Source organism: Solanum lycopersicum, chromosome 8 (assembly GCF_036512215.1).
Source record: "Solanum lycopersicum chromosome 8, SLM_r2.1".
Classification (NCBI taxonomy): domain Eukaryota; kingdom Viridiplantae; phylum Streptophyta; class Magnoliopsida; order Solanales; family Solanaceae; genus Solanum; species Solanum lycopersicum.
The window spans coordinates 47,218,783-47,243,040 of record NC_090807.1 but is presented as its reverse complement, the minus strand read 5'-3'; the positions used below and the strand labels follow the sequence as shown (position 1 = coordinate 47,243,040).

At 36.3% G+C, this 24,258-nt stretch overlaps 2 protein-coding genes across 2 annotated transcripts; both read left to right on the top strand.

The window, feature by feature from the left end:
- Nucleotides 1-4,223: 4,223 nt before the first annotated feature.
- LOC138337983 (uncharacterized) lies at nt 4,224-5,776 on the top strand. Its single transcript, XM_069288431.1, has 3 exons — nt 4,224-4,557; nt 4,650-4,954; nt 5,009-5,776. Exons 1-3 carry the CDS (start codon nt 4,224-4,226, stop codon nt 5,774-5,776), a joined length of 1,407 nt encoding a protein of 468 aa, XP_069144532.1.
- A 14,293-nt stretch (nt 5,777-20,069) lies between these two features.
- Nucleotides 20,070-21,589, top strand: LOC101259272 (probable sugar phosphate/phosphate translocator At2g25520). The gene has a single exon (XM_004244980.5). It carries the CDS (start codon nt 20,261-20,263, stop codon nt 21,314-21,316), a length of 1,056 nt encoding a protein of 351 aa, XP_004245028.1. The 5' UTR covers nt 20,070-20,260; the 3' UTR covers nt 21,317-21,589.
- Nucleotides 21,590-24,258: the final 2,669 nt, after the last annotated feature.

The window sequence follows — 24,258 nt, the reverse complement described above, 5'->3', positions numbered from 1 at the left end:
TTATTTTTAACTTATTTTGAATAGTATTCACTTTCTCCATAACTTGATGAGTCTGGTCCTATCAACTCAGCTTTTCCAAATTTAAATCATCCAATACACTATTTGTATCTTCTCTCATAAAAATCCTCATAAAGAGTCATTTGGATAACTCTATGAGATGCAACTGGTCATCCCAATTACCTTTGAAATTTATAACGCATGTCATCAAAATGCTCTAGTGTATGAATTTTGTTCTTTGCTTAGCCAACCATTTAAGGATGAAAAATAATTTTGTGGTTCACCTTCAACTCAAACCTTTATGAAAATACTTCCAAAACTGAGCGGTGTATCGTGCACTGATATACCGTGGTTTCACGGTATAATTAATACTTTTTCCTTAAGTTTAGTGTGTCCGAAAATCTTTTTGTGCTAATTATTATATAAGTTTCTCTTTGTTTTGCAGGAAATCTGTCCAATGCTGAACGTGGAGAATCTGAGCGAAGAAATGCAGAAGAGACCACCCACGGAGCTTATGACGGTCCGTCGTGCTTGTGACGGTCCGTATGTGGCAGCGTAGTGCAGCTGCTGAAGGAACATGGGGAAGTCTGACCAAGTGTGGGGTTACGAAGCTTGTGACGGTCCGTCGCGTCTATGACGGTCCGTCCTGCATGTTCGTCATGAAGTTCAGTGAAGTGATCCCAGTACCCAGATTTCAAGAGTTGAAGTGTTTTGGAACGAAGACCCTTGATGGACCGTTGTGCCTATGACGGTCCGTCATACTTGCCGTCGAGGGGAATGAAGAGAGTAGAAGAAGAAATTGCACAAGTATGGGACGACGGAGTCCATGACGGTCCGTCGCGAGGTCCGTCGACCCAGCTGCGTTTTGGCAGATTTCCAGCAATTAGAATCCTGTAATTAGGTTTTTATTTTTTTATAAATAATTCGAAAAACCTCGTTTTTGAGGTTAGACATTTGGATTATTAGACTTTTGGATTGTTAGACTTTTGGATTGTGAGACTTTTGATTTTTAGACTTTGTGTATTAGTGTTAGATTTTGAGATATTTACAAGGGATTTTTGGTGATTAATCAAGCAAACTTTCAGATATTATTCTTTCTCATTGAAGTAAGTACATGAATTCTTATTTAATATATTGGAATATTGTATTTATTGCTATGAGTAACTAAAATCCATAACTAGGGTTGTGGGAACCATAGGCAAATAATGAGATAAACCCTAACTAAAATAACAATTCTAGAATAGTGTCTTGCATGTATTAATAATTCTTTCGTTTAGAAGTCTTTTTAACGGATGGCCAACGTTAGAACACGCCTTAATGTTGCTTGTCGGACCAAGGAGGTAAATAATAGGAAAAGAATTATTAACATAGATTTAGTGTATACTATCTGATAGGCTAGTATTGATTGGTACGAGGTAATAACTTAGTCAAATATCGAATACAATGCTTAATATGAGGTAAGGATAAGGGTTAGGATAGCAACACACGTAGCCAGACCAAGGTGCGGAGTGAGATTTTCTAGATGCCGGACCAAGGATTTAGAAATACATAACTTATCACTTTGCATGCAAGATACTAGGAAAGAACTGTTATAGTTAGAATTATTAAGTTATGAACCTGTGGGGAACACGTAAACCCTAGTTACTTTGATTAATTGATTAAAATCAAACTGTTGAAACTGTTAAGTGTCTCTTTAAAGCTCGTTATTAATTTTACTCATTCAGAAATAGAAACCCCCTTTATTGTTTTTACTTTCCAAGGAAGTCATTGACCAAACAATAGTAATAACAGGTTGAAGTTAAGTCTAGACTATTTTCCTCGTGTGAACGATCCCAACCTCACTGGTTGGGTTATTTACTTGACACGACCGCTTTACTTCTTATTTGAGATGTAAGTCTGAGCGTATCAAGTTTTGGCGCCGTTGCCGGTGTATCGTGCACCTATATCTAAGATGATAGACATGGTAACTTCATGGAGTAGAACTATCTCTTGAATGTACTATCTAACATAATCTTCTGCAAAATTTATTGTCTTCGCCGACAAGAAAAGGTTGATTTAGTCATCTGATCTACAATCACCAAAGTCCAATCATGCATCATACGAGATCATAGTAAACCAGTAACAAAGTTCATATTAATCAGCTCCCACTTCTGTACAAGAAGACCTATATGGCTTTGTCTAAGCCATATTACCTGGCCTTTGGTATTCTACCTTGACTTTTTGGTAATTCAGGTACATAAAAACAAAATCATCAATGCATCTCTTCATTTTATTCCACAATATACTTCCCTCAAGTCATCGTACATCTGTATGAAATCGGGACACATGAAATATCTGAAATTATGAGCTTCCACCATGATTCACTTTTGAAGATAATCCACCTTTAGAACAAAACTACCTTGCTCACAACATCTCCCCCTTGTTCATAAGCCATCACCTTCTGCTTATGAACATTTTCCTTTAGTTCAAGTAAAAGGGGGTATGTCTTGTTTTTCCTTCACTTTAGATATTAATGATGATTCAGACCCATTGATCACCATAAATCCACCTTCATCTAAATCTAATAAACGAACTCCCAAACATGCAAGTTTATGAAATTCCTTAGTCAATTCTTTTTTGCCTTCCTCAACATGATTATACTCCCATTGATTGACAACCTACTCAAAGCATCATCAACAATATTAGCCATACATGAGTGATAGAGGATACTCATGTCATAATTCTTGAGCAACTATAACAACCTCTTTTTTTCTGAGATTAATCATTCTGACTGAAAATATATAAGAGACTCTTGTGGTTAGTGAACACATTCACACGAACATTGAAGAAATAGTGATGACATATTTTGAGACCAAAACTAGTACTGCCAACTTGAGAACATGAGTCAGATAGTTCTTTTCTTGGTCTTAATCTATATGGAGGAATAGGTTTTATTTGTAGTTTTGATGATTTGACAAACCTAGGGACCTTATAAAGGTACCGGGTTTCTTACTTGAGTATTGCAGGTTTCTTGTTTTGAGTATTGTAGATGAAACAAACCCAGGGACCTAGTAGAGGTACCAAGCTCTCATGATGAGCCAGTCGACTGCCAACTGGAGACGGTACAGAAAGTAGGTGCACACTTCCCGATGGCGTCAAAAAGTGTGACTTTTCCTACCAATGGCAAAGAAGTTTAGGAAAGTGACTTGTCCATATAAAAGACACTTTCCTAAACATTTTTAGTAGTTTTTGCAACTTGAGAGACACCTCTTCAAGAACACTTGCAAAGGCTACTAGAAAACAAAAGGCAGAATTATTCCTAGAACAACAGCAATCTCTGGAGCTTTTCGTATAGTTGTTTAGGAATACATTCTCTCGTTCTTAACTTGTAAACTATTCCTGAATCTATAAAGGAATTAGTGTGTAGTGTTGAAAGTCTAGGTTTTCCAGGTGGGATAGCTTAGTGGGTAGATAGTTTTTCTACTTAGGCTTGTTAAGCAATAGGGACTATTACTTAAACGTGAGATTAAAAACTTATTCTCACATTTGTTATAATCGTGTTTTGCTTTTGCTTTTGAAGATTAGTGAAAATGATTAAAAATCTTGTGGAACAGGTCGTGGTTTTACTCCTTTAAGCAAGGAGGTTTCCATGTAAAATCATTGTGTTGATTTTACTGCATTTAACTTTCTGGTAATTTTCTGGAGTGTAGTAAGGGACCTGGTCCATTACTTGTTAAGTGAAGGCATATATTCTATCAAGTGGTATCACAGCAGGCACTATCTATTTGGTTAACACCAAGGAATTGACATTTGCTCTAGAATGGCAACTCCACTTAACCTGGAAGAAGGTCAGTCTTCACACAGACCTCCTCGTTTCAATGGACATTTCTACAGTTGGTGAAAAGTTAGAATGCATGATTACCTCATGGCTGAAGATAGCGAGTTATGGGATATTGTACTGGATGGACCATTTGTTCCAACTATGGAAGAAAAGGAAGGAGAGAAGACTATTACTGTTCCAAAGCCTAGGCAGATTTATGACGAAGCTGACAGGAAAAATATTGAAAAAGGTTTCAAAGCTAAAACTCTTCTTGTTTGTGGGATAGGACCTGATGAGTACAACAGAGTGTCAGCTTGTGAGCCTGCTAAGGAGATCTAAGACTGCTTGAAGACTGCACATGAAGGAATTGAACAAGTCAAAGAATCTAAGATTGATATGCTTACCTCACGATATGAGAACTTCAAAAATGAAGGAAGGAGAAACAATACATGACATGTTCACCAAGTTCTCTTCCATTACAAATGAGCTGCGAAGTTTGGGTGAACCTATAAGCATGACCAAACAAGTCAGGAAAGTGCTTCGAATTCTTCCAAAATCTTGGGAGAGCAAGGTTGATGCCATTACAGAAGCCAAGGACTTGAAGGTGTTGACTATGGATGCGTTGATTGGCAATCTGAAGACACATGAGATGAATCGAAACTACAATTTGTCAAAGAAAGAAGCCAAGAAGGACAAGTCATTCATGCTGAAGTATAAATCAGATGAAGATTCCAGTGATGATGATATGGCATATCTCATCAGTAGATTTCAAAAAATTGTAAGGAAAAACAAAGTCTATAAAAGAGGAACAAACGGTACTCAAAATGCTTCTCAAGGTGATACTTGCTACAAGTGTGGAAAATCAGGCACTTCATCAGAGAGTGTCCTTTGCTCAAGAATGAAAACAAGGAACATCAAAAACACAGGAGTGACAAAGAAAATAGAAGGGACCTGGTACTTGGCAACAGAGATCGAAAAGTTGCTGCTGATATGGTTGTCAAAAAGGCTCTTGCTGCATGGGGGGATTCTTCAAGTGATTCAGAAGACCCTGATGAGCCAAAAGATGTGTCCATGGTTGCTGTGCATGAGGAGGAAACTGTCTTCAATGAAATGTTTGCTCTCATGGCTCACACAGAAAATGAAGAAGAGGACAATCAAGTAACTCTTCTAGATATGAAAAATGACTTGGATAAATATTCTCTTAAAAAATAGAGAACTTTGGCAAAATTCATGATTGATTCTGTGATAGAGTTAACATCTGAAAGAGACACCATGAATTCTGAACTTGACAGTTTAACTGAAAAAAAAGTTAAACTTGAAGAGAAAATGTCAAGAATGGTGTCTCTAGAGTCAAATAACTCTGAACTTAAGAACCAGTTGAATCAGATTACTGAAGAAGCTGAAAAGCTGAATGGAATGTCAAATAGTTTGCAAGCTGAAATTCAAGAAAAATTGAAAAACTCTGAGAAAAACCTTGGTCTGTCACTTGAAAAGAGTAACAAATTAGAACAGGATATTGTGAAACTTAAGGAAGAACTTGAAAAATCCCTTAAGTGGACCCAATCCTCAAAGTTACTGTCAAATGTAACAAATCAGAGTAATTTCAATAAGAAAGGACTAGGAAGTTCGAACATAAGTCCTCCTTATAATCCTCACAGTAAGTATGTGTTTGTGTATGACAATCTGTTGTGTCTTCATTGTGGTAAGAATGGACATTTGAAGGATGAGTGTGCTAGCTGGAGAAACTCCTGTAAAAGGCTCTCTAATTATGCTGAAAGGCAAAATGTACCAAAAGAGAGACCTGGTCCTCCAAAGCATGTTTCAACTCACAAATTTTCAAAGAAAAAATCTGTCCCTGCTCCTATGTCCTTTGTTAGAAAGCTTCAAAATCTACCATATCGGACCAAATACAATCTAATCACTCCTTTGTCTGCCTACTGGGAACTCAAGCTGAAATGGGTTCCCAAGCTTAACAAGTGATTTTTGGTGCAGGTGAGTGAGAGGAGCAGCAGTCAATGTTGGTATATGGATAGTGGTTGCTCTAAGCATATGACTGGTGATGTAAAGAACTTTCTCTCACTCAAGACCCTCCAAGGAGGAGGTGTCTCATTTGGTGATGGCAAGAAGGGGTACATTTTGGGAGTTGGAAAAGTAGGAAGATCTCTTGAAGATTCAATTGACAATGTTTACCATGTGGATAGGTTGAAGTACAGCTTGTTGAGTGTGTCACAAATCTGTGACAAAGGAAATGAGGTCAAATTCACTTCTGAGAAATGCACTGTGGTGATTCTAACTACAAACAAGGTAATTCTCACTACACGCAGAAGTAAAAATATGTATGTGGCAAACTTAAAAACGTCTCATGGAGATGACCTAACATGTCTTAGTGCTCAGAATGAGAATGCTGATCTCTGGCATCGTAGGCTGGGGCATGTAAGCTCATCTTTATTGAACAAACTAATTTCTAAAGACCTGGTCCGAGGTCTGCCCAAACTGAAGTTTGCTGAAAATAAAATCTGTGAAGCTTTTGTTAAAGAAAAACATATCAGATCATCTTTTAAGCCCAAAAATTAAGTAACATCATCAAGAACTCTGGAGCTGCTTCATATGGACCTGTGTGGACCCTTGAAGGTTCAAAGCAGAAATGGCAAGAAGTACATTTTGGTGATTGTTGATGATTACTCAAGATACACCTGGACGAGATTTTTGAGATCAAAGGCAGACACAGCTGAAGAGTTGGTGGTATTCTTCAAAATGATTCAAACCAAATTGAATCAAGTTATTTGCAGCATTCGATCTGATCATGGCACAGAGTTTGAAAACTCAACACTGGATAGATTTTGTATGGAAAATGGTACGAGCCACAATTTCGCTGCTCCAAGAACTCCTCAACAAAATGGAATAGTGGAAAGAAAGAACAGAACCTTGGTGAACATTGCAAGAACTATGATTATTGAATCAAATCATCCTCAAAGTTTCTGGGCTGAAGCTGTTAACACAACCTGTCATGTTACCAACAAGTGTCTAATAAGAGTTGTCTTGAATAAGACTCCATATGAACTGCTCAACAACAGAAAGCCAATGCTGAGCTATCTTAGAGCATTTGGATGAAGATGTTTTGTGCTGAACAATGGGAAGGATGATCTGGGAAAATTTGATCCCAGAAGTGATGAAGGAGTATTTGTTGGATATTCTTCATCCAGCAAAGCCTACAGAATATTCAACAAACGAACTCAATGCATTGAAGAAAGCATTCATGTTGTATTTGATGAAGATGGAAGCTTGAAGAATGATGGATCAAATGATGATGATGATGTGCTGAAAATGCTAAAATCAAAGAAGATAGAAGGAGGTGAAGCTGATGCAGATCAACAACTGAAAAATGATTGTGATGATCAGAATCATAGTCTACCTGAAGAGGATGCTGAGGTTGAACAGGATGATATGGTACCTGGTACTACTCAAAATTCCAGCCAGACTACATCAGACTCCCCAGAAGATGATGTCACTCTTGATGAAGAAGAACATGCTGATCAGCCAAATCAGTCTGCTACAAAGTCAGGATGGAAGCATAGTTCATCACATCCTCTTGATATTCTCATTTCTCCTTTGAATTCTAGAATTCATACTAGATCAAAAATAAGAAATCTAGTTGCATTCTCAGCATTCATATCATCTACTGAGCCTAAAAATGTTAAAGAAGCATTAGGTGATGCAGACTGGATCAATTCTATGCAAGAAGAACTCCATCAGTTTGAAAGAAGTAAGGTATGGTACCTGGTTCCTCGACCTGAAGGCAGAACAATAATAGGAACTAGGTGGGTATTCAGAAACAAGCTTGATGAAAATGGAGTGATTACTAGAAATAAATCCAGGCTGGTGGTGCAAAGATACAATCAAGAAGAAGGAATAGACTATGATGAGACTTTTGCACCTGTTGCCAGAATGGAAGCTATTAGAATCTTAATAGCTTTTGCTGCCTTTATGGGGTTCAAGTTGTATCAAATGGATGTGAAGAGTGCATTTCTGAATGGAGATCTCAAAGAGGAGGTGTTTGTCAAGCAACCTCCTGGTTTTGAAGATGATGAACTACCAAATCATGTGTTCAGATTGAATAAGGCACAATATGGTCTGAAGCAAGCTCCAAGAGCATGGTATGAAAGGTTGTCAAAGTTTCTACTGACGAATGGGTTCAAAAGAGGCAAGATAGACAATACTTTGTTCTTATTAAAAAGAGAACAAGAATTGCTTATCATTCAAGTCAATGTGGATGACATAACTTTTGGAGCTACTTTAGAACATCTCTGTAAAGAATTTTCATCACTAATGGGAAGGGAGTTTGAAATGAGTATGATGGGTGAATTGACATTTTTCCTGGGTTTGCAAATCAAGCAATCATCAAATGGGATTTCAATATGTCAGGAGAAGTACATTAAGGTGCTGCTGAAGAAATTCAATATGTTTGATTCTAAACCTATTGATACTCCTATGGGAACAAATTCCAAGATGATAGTAGAGGAATCTGATCCTCTTGTGAATCAAACAATGTACAAGGGATTCATTGGATCTTTGTTATATCTGACTGCTAGCAGGCCTGATATTGTGTATAGTGTTGGAATGTGTGCCAGGTTTCAAGCATGTCCTCGTGATTCACATTTGAAGGCTGCAAAACGTATTCTTAGATACTTGAAGAAAACAGGGGACCTGGTTCTCTTTTATCCTGCAAGTGATACTTTTGATCTAGTTGGTTTTGCAGGTGCTGATTTTGCTGGTTATCAAGTTGACAGGAAGAGCACCTCTGGAATGGCTCATTTCCTTGGATCATCACTTATCTCTTGGGGTACCAAGAAGCAGAACTCTGTGGCTCTTTCAACTGTTGAAGCTGAATATGTAGCTGTTGCAGCCTGTTGTTCTCAGTTGCTGTGGATCAACAGGCAACACTTGAAAGATTTTGGAATTCACATCAAAGTAATTCCTCTTATGTGTGACAATACTAGTGCTGTTAGTATGGGAAAGAACCTAGTCCACCATAAGAGAACAAAGCATATTGATGTTAGACATCACTTTTTGAGAGATAATCTTGAGAAGGGAAATATTGTGCTCACATATTGTCCAACGGAGGAGCAAATTGCAGACATTTTCACCAAGGCTCTCAGCAAGGATCAATTTGAGAGGAATCGGTTAAAGTTAGGGATGTTGATCTCCAAGTGATGCTTTTAGCTTCCAACACTGGAACTCCTTTGATGGCTAAAATTGCAGTGCAGGTATCCTTTGTGTAAATTTTAAATATCTGAACAAAGATCCCTTTTGTAGCTTTTGTAGGTTTACTCTCAGTAGGGACCTGCTCAGCAAAGGAAGCAACTAGAACAATTAAGGAATGAAGTTAAACTCTACCATGGTACCTGGTACCTGTCCAGGTTAGCATTTATACATTAAATTTAAACTGAAAAAGTTTGACCGTTGAAAATGCCACGTGTCAGTCATCGATTACTCTGACCGATCAGTCCCATCGTTTCTCCCTCAAACGACGCATCCAATCACAGGACCTGGCACCTTTTCACTCCTTTTAAAAAGCCTTTCTTCTTTTTGAAACTCTCATTCCTTTCTTAACTTCTTCTCCCTGTTCACGAAAGGTTTTATCAAAATTCAAAGGAAAAATTTGTCTTCTTCTTCTTCTCTTTGTTGTACAAAGAAACTTTCTAGTATACCAACCATGTCTTCTCCTTCATATTCTTCTAAACAAATGTTGAATGCTCTCAGTGAAATAGAACCTCTTGCCTTCTATTCTCCGACCACAACACAAGCCATACTTTCTCCCCCTCCCAGTCCTCAACAAGACACTCCTGATAACCCTTTTTTAGCCATAGATCTAAACATATTTGCAGTGCCTACTGGACCTGGTCCGTTTCAAGACATGTTTCCTGACAATATGTTTGAAGGGGATCTACCAAAACATAGGGCTTCCGAGTCTAACATACTGGCAGCGAGTAAAGAACTCGTGATTGAAAGTCTGGCCATGATGCGAGAAGAAGAAAGGGCAGAGCATACTGAAGTCTTGGAAAGGGAAGAGGTAAGACCTACTCAACCTATCTTTGATAAAACCCCTGATTTAGGTAGGTACTCTTCTTCCTCTTCTTCTGACTCTGCTAGTGAGGAGGAGCCATTAAAATGGAAGGTTGAGAGAAGAGAAGGGGTGGGATCTAGAAAAGGGAAGGAAAAGGTTGTGGAGGAGGCCCCTAGGAGACGACCTACTACAAGGTCTGCTGCACAAAAGTTGATGGCTGATGCCTTGAAGGCACGTGCACGTTCTACTGCTGCAGTTAGAAGTGCAAGAACCTTCAAGGATTCAAATTTTAGAATACCTGAGGCAAATATGGTTGAGTTGTCTGGAGAAGAAGTGGAAAAGAAAAATAAGAAGAAGAAGTCATAAATGAAAAAAGGAAGGGCTACAAGGAAGGTTGAAAAATCACAGTCAAAAGGGAAGAGATCTGAGAAAAAGAGAAAGCGGTCATAGGGACCTGGTTCCCAAGCTAGGAAAGTTGAGAATGTCAACATGCAGGAGGTAGTTGACAGCCTGAGGAACCAAGCAGTCCTAGCAGGAAGAGTTTTTGATATGGGGATCATAACTCTTCATGGCATGGATTCTCTGCATGATATGGTAGAGATTCAATCTTGGCTGCACTTGTTCGACAAAAGTTCCCCCATTCTCCATGAAGAAGAGGTTCGTGAATTTTACTACAATGTTCAATTCAAGGAAGATGGGAGAATCCTCACATGAGTAAATGATGTTGTCATATCTTTGGATGAGGAGGTGTTGAGCAAAATTCTCAGGGTGCCTAAAGAGGGGACCCGGTCTGTGTTGGGCAAAACTCGCTCTTCTGAGTTTGCTTTTATGATTTCGAAGACACCCACAACTAAGGTTGCTGGGATTTATAAGAAAATCATTAAGAGTGAGTATCAGCTGGTCTTTGAGTTCGTCAACAAGGTGCTCCTTCCTCGCACAGAAAAGAGGACACTTGCAACTGCTACTGATTTGTATATGATGGAGATGTTGCGTAGCTTTGAAGCCCTAAGCCTCTCTGGTCTAATGATTGAGCACATTCACAAAACCGTCGTTGAGAGGAAAGGTGTTCACGGAATGGGTTATGGATACTTTCTCACGGAGGTATTCAAGCATTTTTGAATCCCTCTCAGTGTTGGAAAGGTTGGGACAGTTAAACAGACTATCTCTGAGAATACCTTGGTTGAGTGTGAATGCATTGAAGGAAGAGGCTATCCAAAGAGCAAGATGGCTCAACTTATTGAGGACCAGGATCAGCTTAAACACGAGGTTGAAGAGCTCACTGTGCGGTTGAGTAGTAAAGAGGCAGAAATTGCTATACTCAAAGCAGAACTGCTTACTGCACAGAGTGAAGGACCTGGTTCTTCAGTGGTTCAGCTCTGGAGAAAGAGAATGTTGAGTTGAAGGCGAAGATAACTGCCCTGCAAGAAAAGGCCATCAAGGATAATGATGCTGCCAATTCTCAACTCACTCTTGTTATCCAGTCCCTGTCTCATCCTCCCCCCTCTTCCTAGACTGTTAATCAATCCTCACCTGTGTCATTTTTTTTGTGTGGCTTATCACTGTGTTGATGGATCTCAGTTTGTTTTTAATGTATTTATATTATGATGGCATGTTGGTTACTTTATTCCTTTGTTGTTCTGACTATCTTCATTTGTGAATGTGTTTCCTCTACTATTTGATTGCTTTTTAGCTTTGGTCTTGCTCAGTATTTACGTTGACATCACTGGTTTACTGCATCTCTTTTTTATGATGCCAAAAGGGGGAAGTAAAACTGTGAGTAGCTAAATGATAAGTAAGTAAAGGGGGAATATACAGTCAGGGGGAACAATTTTGGAGAAGATCTCAGATCATTGTTTGTCATCATCAAAAAGGGAGAAAATGTTATTTGTAGTTTTGATGATTTGACAAACCTAGGGACCTCATAAAGGTACCGGGTTTCTTACTTGAGTACTGTAGGTTTCTTGTTTTTAGTATTGCAGATGAAACAAACCCAGGGACCTAGTAGAGGTACCAGGCTCTCATGATGATGAGCCAGTCGACTGCTAGCTGGAGACGGTACAGAAAGTAGGTGCACACTTCCCGATGGCGTCAGAAAGTGTGACTTTTCCTACCAATGGCAAAGAAGTTTAGGAAAGTGACTTGTCCATATAAAAGACACTTTCCTAAACATTTTTAGTAGTTTTTGCAACTTGAGAGAAACCTCTTCAAGAACACTTGCAAAGGCTACTAGAAAACAAAGGCAGAATTATTCCAAGAACAACAGCAATCTCTGGAGCTTTTTGTATAGTTGTTTAGGATTACATTCTCTCATTCTTAACTTGTAAACTATTCCTGAATCTATAAAGGAATCAGTGTGTAGTGTTGAAAGTCTAGGGTACAGGTGGGATAGCTTAGTGGGTAGATAGTTTTTCTACTTAGGCTTGTTAAGCAATAGGGACTATTGCTTAAACGTGAGATTAAAAACTTATTCTCACATTTGTTGTAATCGTGTTTTGATTTTACTTGTGAATATTAGTGAAAACGATTGAAAATCCTGTGGAACAGATCGTGGTTTTACTCCCTTAAGCAAGGAGGTTTCCACGTAAAATCATTGTGTTGATTTTACTGCATTTAACTTTTCTGGTAATTTTCTGGAGTGTAGTAAGGGACCTGGTCCATTACTTGTTAAGTGAAGGCATATATTCTATCAATAGGCTATAATGTTACCGTTATTCATTAGTACACAATGAGGTCCAGCTCTGGAAACATCATAATAAACAACAAAACCCTTTGTAGCCTCTGGTATGGTTGAAATCGGAGTAGTTTTTAATCAAGTTTTCAATTTCTGAAAGATTTCTCAGAACTTTCAGACCATTGAAACTTACTTTTTTTCGGAGTCAACTTAGTCAACGGGATGAAATAGACCCTCGACGAACCACTTGTAGTAACCAACCAACTCAAAAAGAAGTTCCTTATATCAGTTGGAGATGTGGGTCTGGTCCAATTTTGTACTACTTCAATCTTCTGAGTGTCAACTCGAATCTCTTCGCCTAATACAATGTGGCCTAAAAACGCCAAGGAAGAAATAACTCACACTTAGAAAATTTGACATATAACTCTCGATCCTTGAGAGTTTGGAGGACTGCATGACTAATATGGTCATCCTCATTCTTCAAATGCATCATTATGTCATCAATGGAAACAATAACAAACATATAAAGAAAATGCTTAAATACTTTTTTTCATAAGATCCTGAACATTGTAAGAGCATTGGTCAGCCCAAAATACATTACAAGAAACTAATAATGAACATATACGATTCTAAATATTGTCTTTTGGATGTAACTTTCTCTTACTTTTAACTGATGATGGTCAGATCTGAGTTTTATCTTAGAGAAGAACCCTGAAGTTGGCCAAAAAGGTCATCAAATCTTAGGAGGGGATATTTATTTTTATGGTGACCTTGTTCATTTGTCGGTAATTGATACACATTCTAATGGAATTATCTTTCTTTCTAATGAATAAGATTGAAGTTCCCCAAGGTGAGACACTAGGTCAGATGAAATCCTTATCAAGAAGATCTCTCAACTGCTCTTTTCACTCTTTTAACTAAGCTAGAGGTATTTTATTTGGTGGAATAGAGATGAGTTGAGTATTATGAATAATGTTTATTTCAAAGTTTATTTCTCTTTAAAGAGGGACTCTGGGAAGATCATTTCGAAATACCTCTAGAAACTCACTCACAACTGGAACTAACTCAATACACGGTGTCTTAGGTAAATCTCAGTACACAATTTCATCTACAGACGGATGGACAGGTAGAGCATACCATTCAGATCTTAAGGACATGTTGAGAGCTTGCGTGATACATTTCAAGGATAGTTGGGATGATTACTTACCTCTCATAAATTTCTCTATAGTAGTAGCTTTCATTCTAGTATTCAGATGGCCCCGTATGAGGTATTATGTGGGCGTAGATGCAGGTTCCCGATTGGTTGGTTTAGAGTAGGTGAAGCAGCCTTGATTGATCCAGATTTTGTTCATGAGGCTATGGATAAATTTCAACTCATAAAAGTTAGATGGGAGGAGACTTAGAGTTCAAAATCGATGAGTGGACTTTTCTAAAGGTGTCACCCGTGAAAGAGGTTATGAGATTTGGCAAGAAAGGGAAATTCATTCCTAGATATGTAGGTCCTTACAGAATATTGAAAAAGGTTGGTAATGTTGCTTATGAGTTAAAGTTTCCAGCAGAACTAACAATAGTTCATCCGGTCTTTCACTTTTTCTTATTGATGAAGTGTGGGGATGATAAGATATCGATAGTACCAGTAAAAAGTGCGACTGTGAAGGATCGTCTCATTTATAAAGAGGTGCAGTTGAGATTCTTGACAGCTAGGGTCATAGGCTGAGAAATAAGGAAATAGATTCAGTACAAGTTTTCTAGAGGAGTCAGTCCGTAGAGGGAGCTACTTGGAAGTAGAAGCAACCATGATGGCCAAGTACCCTTTCCTCTTTCCTTCCGATTTTGTTTCAGCTCGAGGTAATAGTTCTTGTCTCTCAGTTTAATCATGTGTAATTCAGTCTCAGAATCTTGTTCCCTCAACATCCTAGCATTTCAATACATTTCCATGTTCATGAAACTCAGTTTAGTTAGATATTAGTTTCTGGCACCGAATAAAAGGGATAATAGAACTTCCCTCCATAATCATCATTTTTGAAATTCATTCGAGGATGAATGTTTCCAAGAGGTATATATTGTAACACCTCAAATTCGAGAAAATAAAAAAAATGTATCTTTTCAGAATACTGGTGTTAGTACCAAGGGAACCACTCACAGACCGTAGGTAAAACCGTGGTTGGACAATTCAAGTTCCCATAAAGTAAAGGTTACAGTATTTAGTGACGGTTCACCAGGATGGTTAATCATTTAATGCACGAGTCGTAGGAAGGTCTCGTAGGTGAGTTCCAGACTTAGAGAGAAATTTCAGGATCAAAAGATGAGACTTATGATCTTGGTCCATGGTTTGTTGATGGAACCATGGTCCATAGTTGTGGTTTCATCGTTGGGGTCCATGATTCAGTGGTCTATGATACCACCCACGACAATGGTCATATTTTTTAGCAAAAAATAAATTAGGTGGTTCATGACCTATCAAATTAAACATAATTGAATCATCTTTCCAACCCCAATGAGTTTTCTAAAATCCACACTTGAAGTAGAATGTTATGGTCGTTTTAGTGGAGCCCTGTCAAGCAGACCTCAAACCACGTCCCAGTTGAGGGGCAATAGTTCAAATGATGGTCCATGTGTCCCATAGTAGATGACACTTCGTCGGTTTTTAGTCTGGATCATTTTGGTCTTTACCCCTATGCATTAGGAACTTAAACTATATCGTTTGATGCCTAAACTACATCATTTTACTAAGTCTAAGCTTGATAATCTAGTCAGGCATAGGTAGAACCCTCATTCTCCAATAATCACCAAACTTGGAGAGAAAAATAAGATAAAGGGATGACCAACTCTTTCAAGAACAAACAAAAGCATTCTTCAAAGTTCAGCTCCAAAATCAAAAGAGTTTCTCCGTAAATTTCGTCATCAGGAATGTGAAATTTCACTTGTGGGTTCCGTTTATCCACTAGGTCCCTAGAATTCAGTTAGTTCCTTGCACTACAAGAAAACTTTGAATTATATGGAGATTTTCCAAGGAATTATTATGAAAATTTGCAGGAAAATAAGTTTTCTGCGAATTTTCATAGTAATACACATCTAATTCACACTTTTTTGTAGTGTTGATTCTTGATAGCTTGTTTAGACCTACGGTTTATAAATCCTTAGAAAGTCATGGTAATTTTTGCTGTTATAGTATCCATAGTCTAAATAACATATTTTCTTGGAAATGTTGCTTAATTTCTTGTAAAAAAAACTCAGAACCCTAGGTTGTGTTAATTTTTTTAGTTCGTGAATTTTATTTGTTAGGTCGGTTAAACAGAATTTCATGCCCCAAATTTCGAATGACACATTATCAATGTATAAATGTTGCATTCTTAGTTATCATGTCAGTATTTTGAGCTATTAAATATTTAGTGTATTTTAGATTCATGTGTATTCAGGTGGGAGTAGGCTTAGCATTGAATTGAATTAGGACTTAGCATTGAGTTGAATTAGGGTTTAGTGTACCCTCATAGTCCCAAAAACTATGTGTCCTCAAAAGATTCTAAGTAACCTCCATTGGACATCATTATTAGTGATCACGCCACAGTCATGTCTCTATACCCCGGGAAAGGTATATTGGGTCCTTTAGATTAGAGCGCATAGATCGTACTCCACATTTAGTTCACGTGATTTATGTCGATTAATAGTAAATCCTACTGTTCGAATCTTAGTGCATTGATCAGGTTTTCAATAGTTACTTTAATATACAATTCAGCATGTCATCTTCATGATTAATACTTGATCATTGCATTCAGTTTTCTTTCGGTTATACTTCAGTACATATCTATATCTTTGTTCAGATTATATCATTGCTCAGTTATGCATTATTTAGCTTATATATTTGTTCAGATTAGAATATCTATATCTTGCGTGCTCAGTACATGTCAAGTATTGACGCATACTTTGCACTACATCATTTCATGATATAGGTTTAGGCATTCAGCATCTAGATCACGCGTAGATCGATTCTCAGTCCGTCTTCAACAACTTTAGTGGTGAGTCCTCATACTTCGAGGACAACAAAACATACTTTCCATTTTAGTCTTTATTAGTTTTCTGGCTTGCTAGAGTTGGTGGAGTATGTCCCAACAACTCAAATCAATTAGAGGCTTTTCAGATATCGTAGAACATTCAGCTGGAGTTGTTAAGTGGTTTTTCAGTTATCACTTAACTCTTAATATATTTTATATATTCAAACTAGTTGGGTTTTTCCCTATTTCAGATATTCAGTCTTTTACTTTTGTCATAGTATATGTTTTACTCAGTAACTTTTATAGTATGCTTGATATATGTAAGACTCGGGGTTATCTAGGAGTTACTAGTGATCTTAGATCCCGTGCTACGTCTTGAGGGTAGCCTCAGAATGTTAAAATCATTAAAAATAAATAAATGAAGGCAACCTTATCAGGGAGAATAAAACTCACGACCATGATCATATTTCTAAACGATTTAGACGACTGAGCTAAGCTTCACAATTGTGTTAAAGTGGTTCATTTTTAAATATATAATCATAAATATCAAATTTAACTTTACTAAATAATGTAATTTTTTCGACGAGAGGATTCACCACATAGATGTGCCTCAACTACATGTGTTTAAATATACAAGTATTAATTAAAGTGTCATAGTGAAATACAATTTCAACTTTATGTGTCTTCATATGAGTGTTGTCTTACTTTATTCTTACAAGTTAAGAAGTATGTATGTGTATGGTATTTTCGAATGATCAGTCACACTAGGACTAAGACACGGCCCGGACTCCCACAGGATATTTAAGTTTCACTCATATCCTATTTTCTTTATAGATAAAGGTTTAAGCCATCTTCAGCCCATAAAGTTGTCCACATAATTCATTTAGACACCTCAACTAGGGTGAGTACCTGTTGAACACTTTAATCTTAAGAAATTTATATCTATTAGACACAAAATATTAATCAGTTAAACAAAACTGCGTGTAACTCAAAAGCAAATACATAACAGGTGTACCAATGAAATAATGACACATGGTAGTTAAATTCAATTTTTAAAAAATCTATTTAAATATTCCAAAAAGAATTTTAAGAAATTAAAAGTTAACTCTTTTAATTAACACCCCACTATCTTCTTCTTCTTCTTCGTGTTTAGACTGTTTTCCTGTTTCGTCGGTGCCGACACGCAAACAAAGTATTGCACCAGTCTTTCATTTCCTTTCATGGGCAACACCTCCTACCATTGTCATCATTTTCTTTCGATCAATAAACATTTACCACATTTACAAAAAAAATAGTCACAATCTTTTGCCGAAAAAACAATTGATTCAGTTTCTTAAATCAGAATAAATTGAGTTTCGCCAATATATTTAAAACCTGAAAAAAGAAGAAAAAAATAGAATAATAATTGGAGAGGGTGAGAGAGAGTTGGAGGGGTGGGGTGGCATGAGAGGCAACGAGGAAGTACAGACATGTGAAGGAAGAAGACGTGCTTTCTTTTATTGTTGGGAAAAGGGTCAAATATGCCCCTAAACTATTTGAAAAGGTTTAGATATACCCTCCGTTTAAAGTTTGGTCCATTTATACCCTCGCCGTCCAACTTTTGGTCTATATATGCCCTTTTGGGCGTTAGTTGGTCAACTCGGAATATCCAACTCATTTTACTTTTATTTAAATGCCAAATGTATATTCCACGTCACTTTTATGTATTATCCCTTGACATTTATATTCAAGGGAAAAGGGTCAAATATGCCCCTAAACTATTCGAAAGGTCTAGTTATACCCCCGTTTAAAGTTTGGTCCATTTATACCCTCGCGTCCAACTTTTGGTCTACATATGCCCTTATGGGTGTTAGTTGGTCAACTCAAAATATCCAACTCAATTTACTTTTCTTTAAATGCCAAATGGGATTTCACATCATTTATATATATTATCACTTGACATTTATATTAAAAGAGAAAGGGGTCACTTATGCCCTAACTATCCGACCCAATTTTAAAACACATATACGACCGTCTTTTTTAAATGGTTCAATTATGCCCCTAATCCTACTCATATATGTGTGAATTATTTTGTTATTTACATCATCATCGCCTGCTGCAGCTTGCAGTTGTGTTTGTAACGTTGTTGCGGTGAATTCCTCTGCTCTAGCCCTTGCCTGCCAGATTTGCGCTTCCATCTCTGCGTTGCGCCTAAACGCTCTTCAAACCTCGACTTCCTTTTCCTTTAGTTGTCGTGCCATTGATTCCTCGGCAGTTCCAATCAGAGCACGATAGTGTTCGCCATTTAAATGGTTCAATTATGCCCTAATCCGACCCATATAGGGTATTTAAAAAAAAGGGTCAGGTTGTATAGATTACTTAAAAGACGGGTCATATATGTGTTTTAAAATTAGGTCGGATAGTTAGGGGCATAACAGACCCCTTTCTCTTTTAATATAAATGTCAAGTAATAATATATAAAAATGATGTGGAAAATCCATTTGACATTTAAATAAAAGTAAAATGAGTTGGATATCTCGAATTGACCAACTAACATCCATAAGGGCATATATAGACCAAAAGTTTGGACGCGAGGGTATAAATTGACCAAACTTTAAACGGGGTATATCTAGACCTTTTGAATAGTTTAGGGGCATATTTGACCCTTGAATATAAATGTCAAGTGATAATAATAAAAATGACGTGGAAAATCCATTTGGCATTTAAATAAAAGTAAAATGAGTTGGATATTCCGAGTTGGCCAACTAACGCTCAAAAGGGCATATGTAGACCAAAAGTTGGACGGCGAGGATATAAATGGACCAATCTTTAAACGGAGGGTATATCTAAACCTTTTCAAATTGTTTAGGGGCATATTTGACCCTTCTCCCTTTATTGTTAGTTAATTTTTTATTTGATTTCTTTATTAATTAAAGCAAAAAAGTGTTTTCTTTCAGGAAAAAGAAAAAGATTGATGTTATTTGAGAATCTTCACGTGTCCATAGAAAGTGAAGAACATTTTTTTTGGTCACATTAGTATTTTGTGCTTAATAGATACACGTTTTGAATATGAATATTTAGGTGTTCAATAGGTACTACTCTTAATTGAGGTGTCTACGTGAATTATGCGGATAATTTCAAAGGCTTGTAAATGTTTGTTAAGTATTTATTATAATATTAACATATAATGTTTTACAATTTTTTTAATACAATATATATATTTATTTTTACTAACTATTTTTTATTTCTTGCATTATGCTTTGTTTATGAAATTATCATATTATAAGTTTATGCTTTTATTAACAATTTATTCATTATTTATTATAAACCATCATATATTTATATACTCATCAATTTTTTTATAGGAAATTTGCTATATAGACTAAAATATCAAATACTACAATTTTAAAAAAGTAAAAGAAAAAAAATGAAGGTTGTTAATATTAGAATAGTATACATGTTTTAATAAAATAAATTAAAAAAGGAAAAATAGTAACTATATTTCGAATTTAATTTTCAACCCAAAATTCATGATATAGATAATTTTCATCCTGAGCTCATTAAAAGATATTTATTTATAGTAATAAAAGGAAAAGTAAAAAATAAAAAAAGTGAGGTTTCCACCTAAAAATAAGACCTCTTCTTTCCCATTCTTCACTTTCCCCTCTTTTGTCAAACTCTGTCAGACTCCAAAACTCTCCCAATTCCCCTTTCACCACCACCACCATCGCCGCCGCCGCCCCTCGCCACCACAAAAAATGGGGAAAGGTGCCGCCTTGTCAAACGGAGTAGTGAAGAAGATCATTCTTTCTTATACTTATGTAGCAATCTGGATCTTCCTCTCTTTCACTGTCATTGTTTACAACAAATACATTCTTGACCGGAAGCTCTATGGATGGCCTTTTCCCATCTCTCTAACAATGATTCACATGACCTTTTGTTCATCTTTAGCTTTCCTTCTTGTTCGTGTTTTCAAAGTTGTTGAGCCTGTTTCCTTATCTCGGAATGTTTATCTTACTTGCATACTTCCCATTGGTGCTCTTTACTCTGTTTCTCTTTGGCTTTCAAATTCTGCTTACATTTATCTTTCTGTTTCCTTTATACAAATGCTCAAAGCCCTTATGCCTGTTGCTGTTTATACCATCGGGATCTTGTTTAAAAAGGACACTTTTAACAACTCTACCATGGGTAATATGATGGCAATTTCAGTGGGTGTTGCTATTGCTGCTTATGGTGAAGCAAAGTATGATTCTTGGGGTGTTTTTCTTCAGTTGCTTGCTGTTTTGTTTGAGGCTACTAGACTTGTTATGATCCAGATCTTGTTGACTTCAAAGGGTATTAGTTTAAATCCAATTACTTCTCTCTACTATGTTGCTCCTAGCTGCTTGGTTTTCTTGTCAATTCCTTGGATTTTTGTGGAGCTTCCAATTTTGAGACAGAGCTCGAGTTTTCAATTTGATTTTGCTATTTTCGGGACTAATTCATTGTGTGCCTTCGCTTTGAACTTGGCTGTGTTCTTGCTGGTGGGAAAGACTTCAGCTTTGACTATGAATGTTGCTGGGGTTGTTAAAGATTGGCTTCTTATTGCATTTTCTTGGTCAGTGATTAAGGATACTGTGACTCCAGTGAATCTGATTGGGTATGGATTAGCTTTCTTGGGAGTTGCATACTATAATCATAAGAAGTTACAGGCATTGAAGGCAAAGGAAGCACAGAAGAAATCTCAGCAAGCTGATGAGGAAGCAGGGAGATTGTTGACTGAGAGGGACTCTAATGGATCATCTGATGGAAAGAAGGGTGATACACAAGCCTAGTCGAATCTGTGTGACAAAAAAGGGGTATCAAAAATAAATCTTATGAACAAAAAGGTTGTTGACAAATGGATCTTGGTATGATCTGTTACTTCCATTTCATACCTAAGGTTATTTAGGATACCCACATTGCTTTGTTTACACTGCAGATTCAATTTATGTATCTTATTACTAGTAGATTTAAGATCTGAGATACCCTTCCTTATAGCTGTTTGGAGTTTCTGCTACTTGTTGAATCCTTTACTATAATTTATTTACAATTTTCCCTTTTAATCATGTATGGTGCTGTTAGATCTCATTCTTAAGTTAAATGAGTTACAAAATCATAACTTCTTGGTTGTGAAGCAAACGGTTTCGTCTATGTTGAAGTGGAGAAATTTAAACTAGAATAATTAATAGAGTTGAGTATTATAAACCGTCACCATTGTTTCTATGTTGGATTTGCATTAATGGCTATTTCAGGTGACATTACTTGTTCCTAGCTGTGTGGATTTAATGCTTTACAAAGGTATTTTGGACACGTAATTGGTGGTTTAATGGTTGAGAGATTTGAGTGTTGGCCAACTCTCATCTCATGTCTTAGATTTGAGATCTACTTCTTTTACGATCCATCTATGTACTAATTGAGTGTGCGAGCGCATTTGTTGATAACTGGGTGGTCTTTTCCTTGTAAAGTCTTGCTGTAGCCATTTCATGAACTAACTATTGAGGTTTCTTTGTTCTCTCTACTAGTGCAAGATTTGAAGGCAAGATAGATAGACTATATAGTTTGTTGGGAGAAATCTAACTTATTCAAGGAGAAAGAACTACTTTTCTTGCATCATTTTAGGTTGAGACTACTTGGTCAACATCCATTTTGAGCGAGGATGGTCTATAGACAGATTACTTGATATGTGGTAGAACAAGAGACAAAATGATGTAATGTACATTGGAGACAAGCACAAACTTGGGAGGAGATTGGGTCAAGTGTTGGCATTGTTAGACTTTACTGATCTTAGTTTTTCGCTTGTTGAACCATCTGTGTCAGTCAGACTTGGCATATGCTAATGGCTTCAGTCTTCCTATATTTTGAATTGTTACTCCCAATATATATGCCAAAAAAACTGGCCTCTCTATTGATACCATTTCAACTTGTACGTTACTTCAAACAATCTCTTGTATGCTGTGTGTGCATTAATTATGAAGAAAACTTTCAAATACCAAACCATATAATGTCCTATAAAAATTCCATATTTTAAAAGAAAGAAAAAAACCGATGAGAACAGAACCTAACTATTCCACCTAATCATTTTTGGATTTATTATTATACATATATTAGCCATCACTGACAGCCATTGGTATTGTCCCACCTGTCACTTCCTTTTGATTAAGATTTGAAAGTGTACTTTCCTATTTATACACGAGCTCTAAGTACTTGTATTTGTTCCTATTCCTATACTCTTTTGGTACTTACAATTATCTCTCATTTGACAACTTGTAATGTATATGAAGCAGAAAATAAATTTGCAATTCAAAAAAGAAGTACTCACATTTTGTCCTGATTAATTTCATTAATATCATTCAAATGACTCTTAAAAGTCCTCCATTAAGACACATTTTATGTTAAGGATTTAGAATTACTTATTTGACTTAAATGGGCCTTTATTTAATCATCCATTAAAGAAAATTACCAATTATATTTTGTAAAAGTTGGCAGATTGTTAGACCATTTCCAAATGTTATTAACAATTACTTCCTTTATTTTAGTTGTTATTATTTGACTTAACATACTAATTAAAAAAATAATTATTGATACATGAATTTTATTACACTGTTCCTATTAATTAATGTTTAGTATTAAGAAATAAGTGTAAAATTATCTATTAATTTTATAGAGTTGACAACTCTTATAATATGGAATACAAAGAGGACAAAAAAATATAATTATCTTTTCTTGATATGTTAAAACTGATAAGTAAAGATAAAAATCTATTTTAAAAATAAGTGAGAGTAAAAGTAGAGTATATTGATACAATTTCTAATGTTGTTTTTACCATATTAACATATTTTAGCGTGTCATTGTGGGGTGTCATTATTTGACATCTTTATTGCCATCAATGAGAGTATTAGCCCTTCTTGTCTCTATCTAAGTAGAGATTAGGCGAGCTTGTTGAATTCTGGGGATACCAGATAGATGAAATATTTTTCAGAATAATGTATTTACACACTTAGAGAATTATGTACAAGTATTTATGAAGAAGTACTTTGAGTAGGATATTCAACATTCTACGGGGCCATTGAATGGTCAAAATTTGGAAATTGGATGGCATATCCATAGTTTTACTTCTCATCTTATTTGTCGAAAAGTCTTCCACTAATTTTGGAGAAAATTTGCATGGTGCAATCTTCAACATTAATATATTGATCAAGTCTGTTGAAATTTTGATGGTTGGTTAGGAGTACAAAAGAGAGAGAAAAGAAGGGCACTTAATTATCTATTTTGTGAGAGGATTCATTAGGCCTCTTCTTGTTTTGTAATTTAGTTTAGCTCACTAACAACAATAAGAATGTTTCTCAGATTTCAGTACTGCTTACTCAAGTTTGAGCCTAAAACATAAAAGTACTATCAAAAATATAAAGCGGAAACATGATCATGAACCTAATTTCTAAAAAATCCAGTTTGTAGGAATTAAGAGTTGATAAATTTTTCTCAAGAATATTGCTTACTTCTATATCTGTTTCTTGCTAAAAGTATACTACAAGCTTTCTGTAAATCCTAGTTTCTACCAAACAAACACGTTAGGTAAGTTAACTGAGTATTTGCAGCTTTATCTGTGATCTCATGAACTACTTAAACTAATTAAGCAGTAAATAAAGAAACAAAGTGAATTTGCAAGTTTGTTCATGAAGGCTTCAGCTTTGATCAATGTCTATTTTATATGTAAAATATATATGTTCCTTAAGTT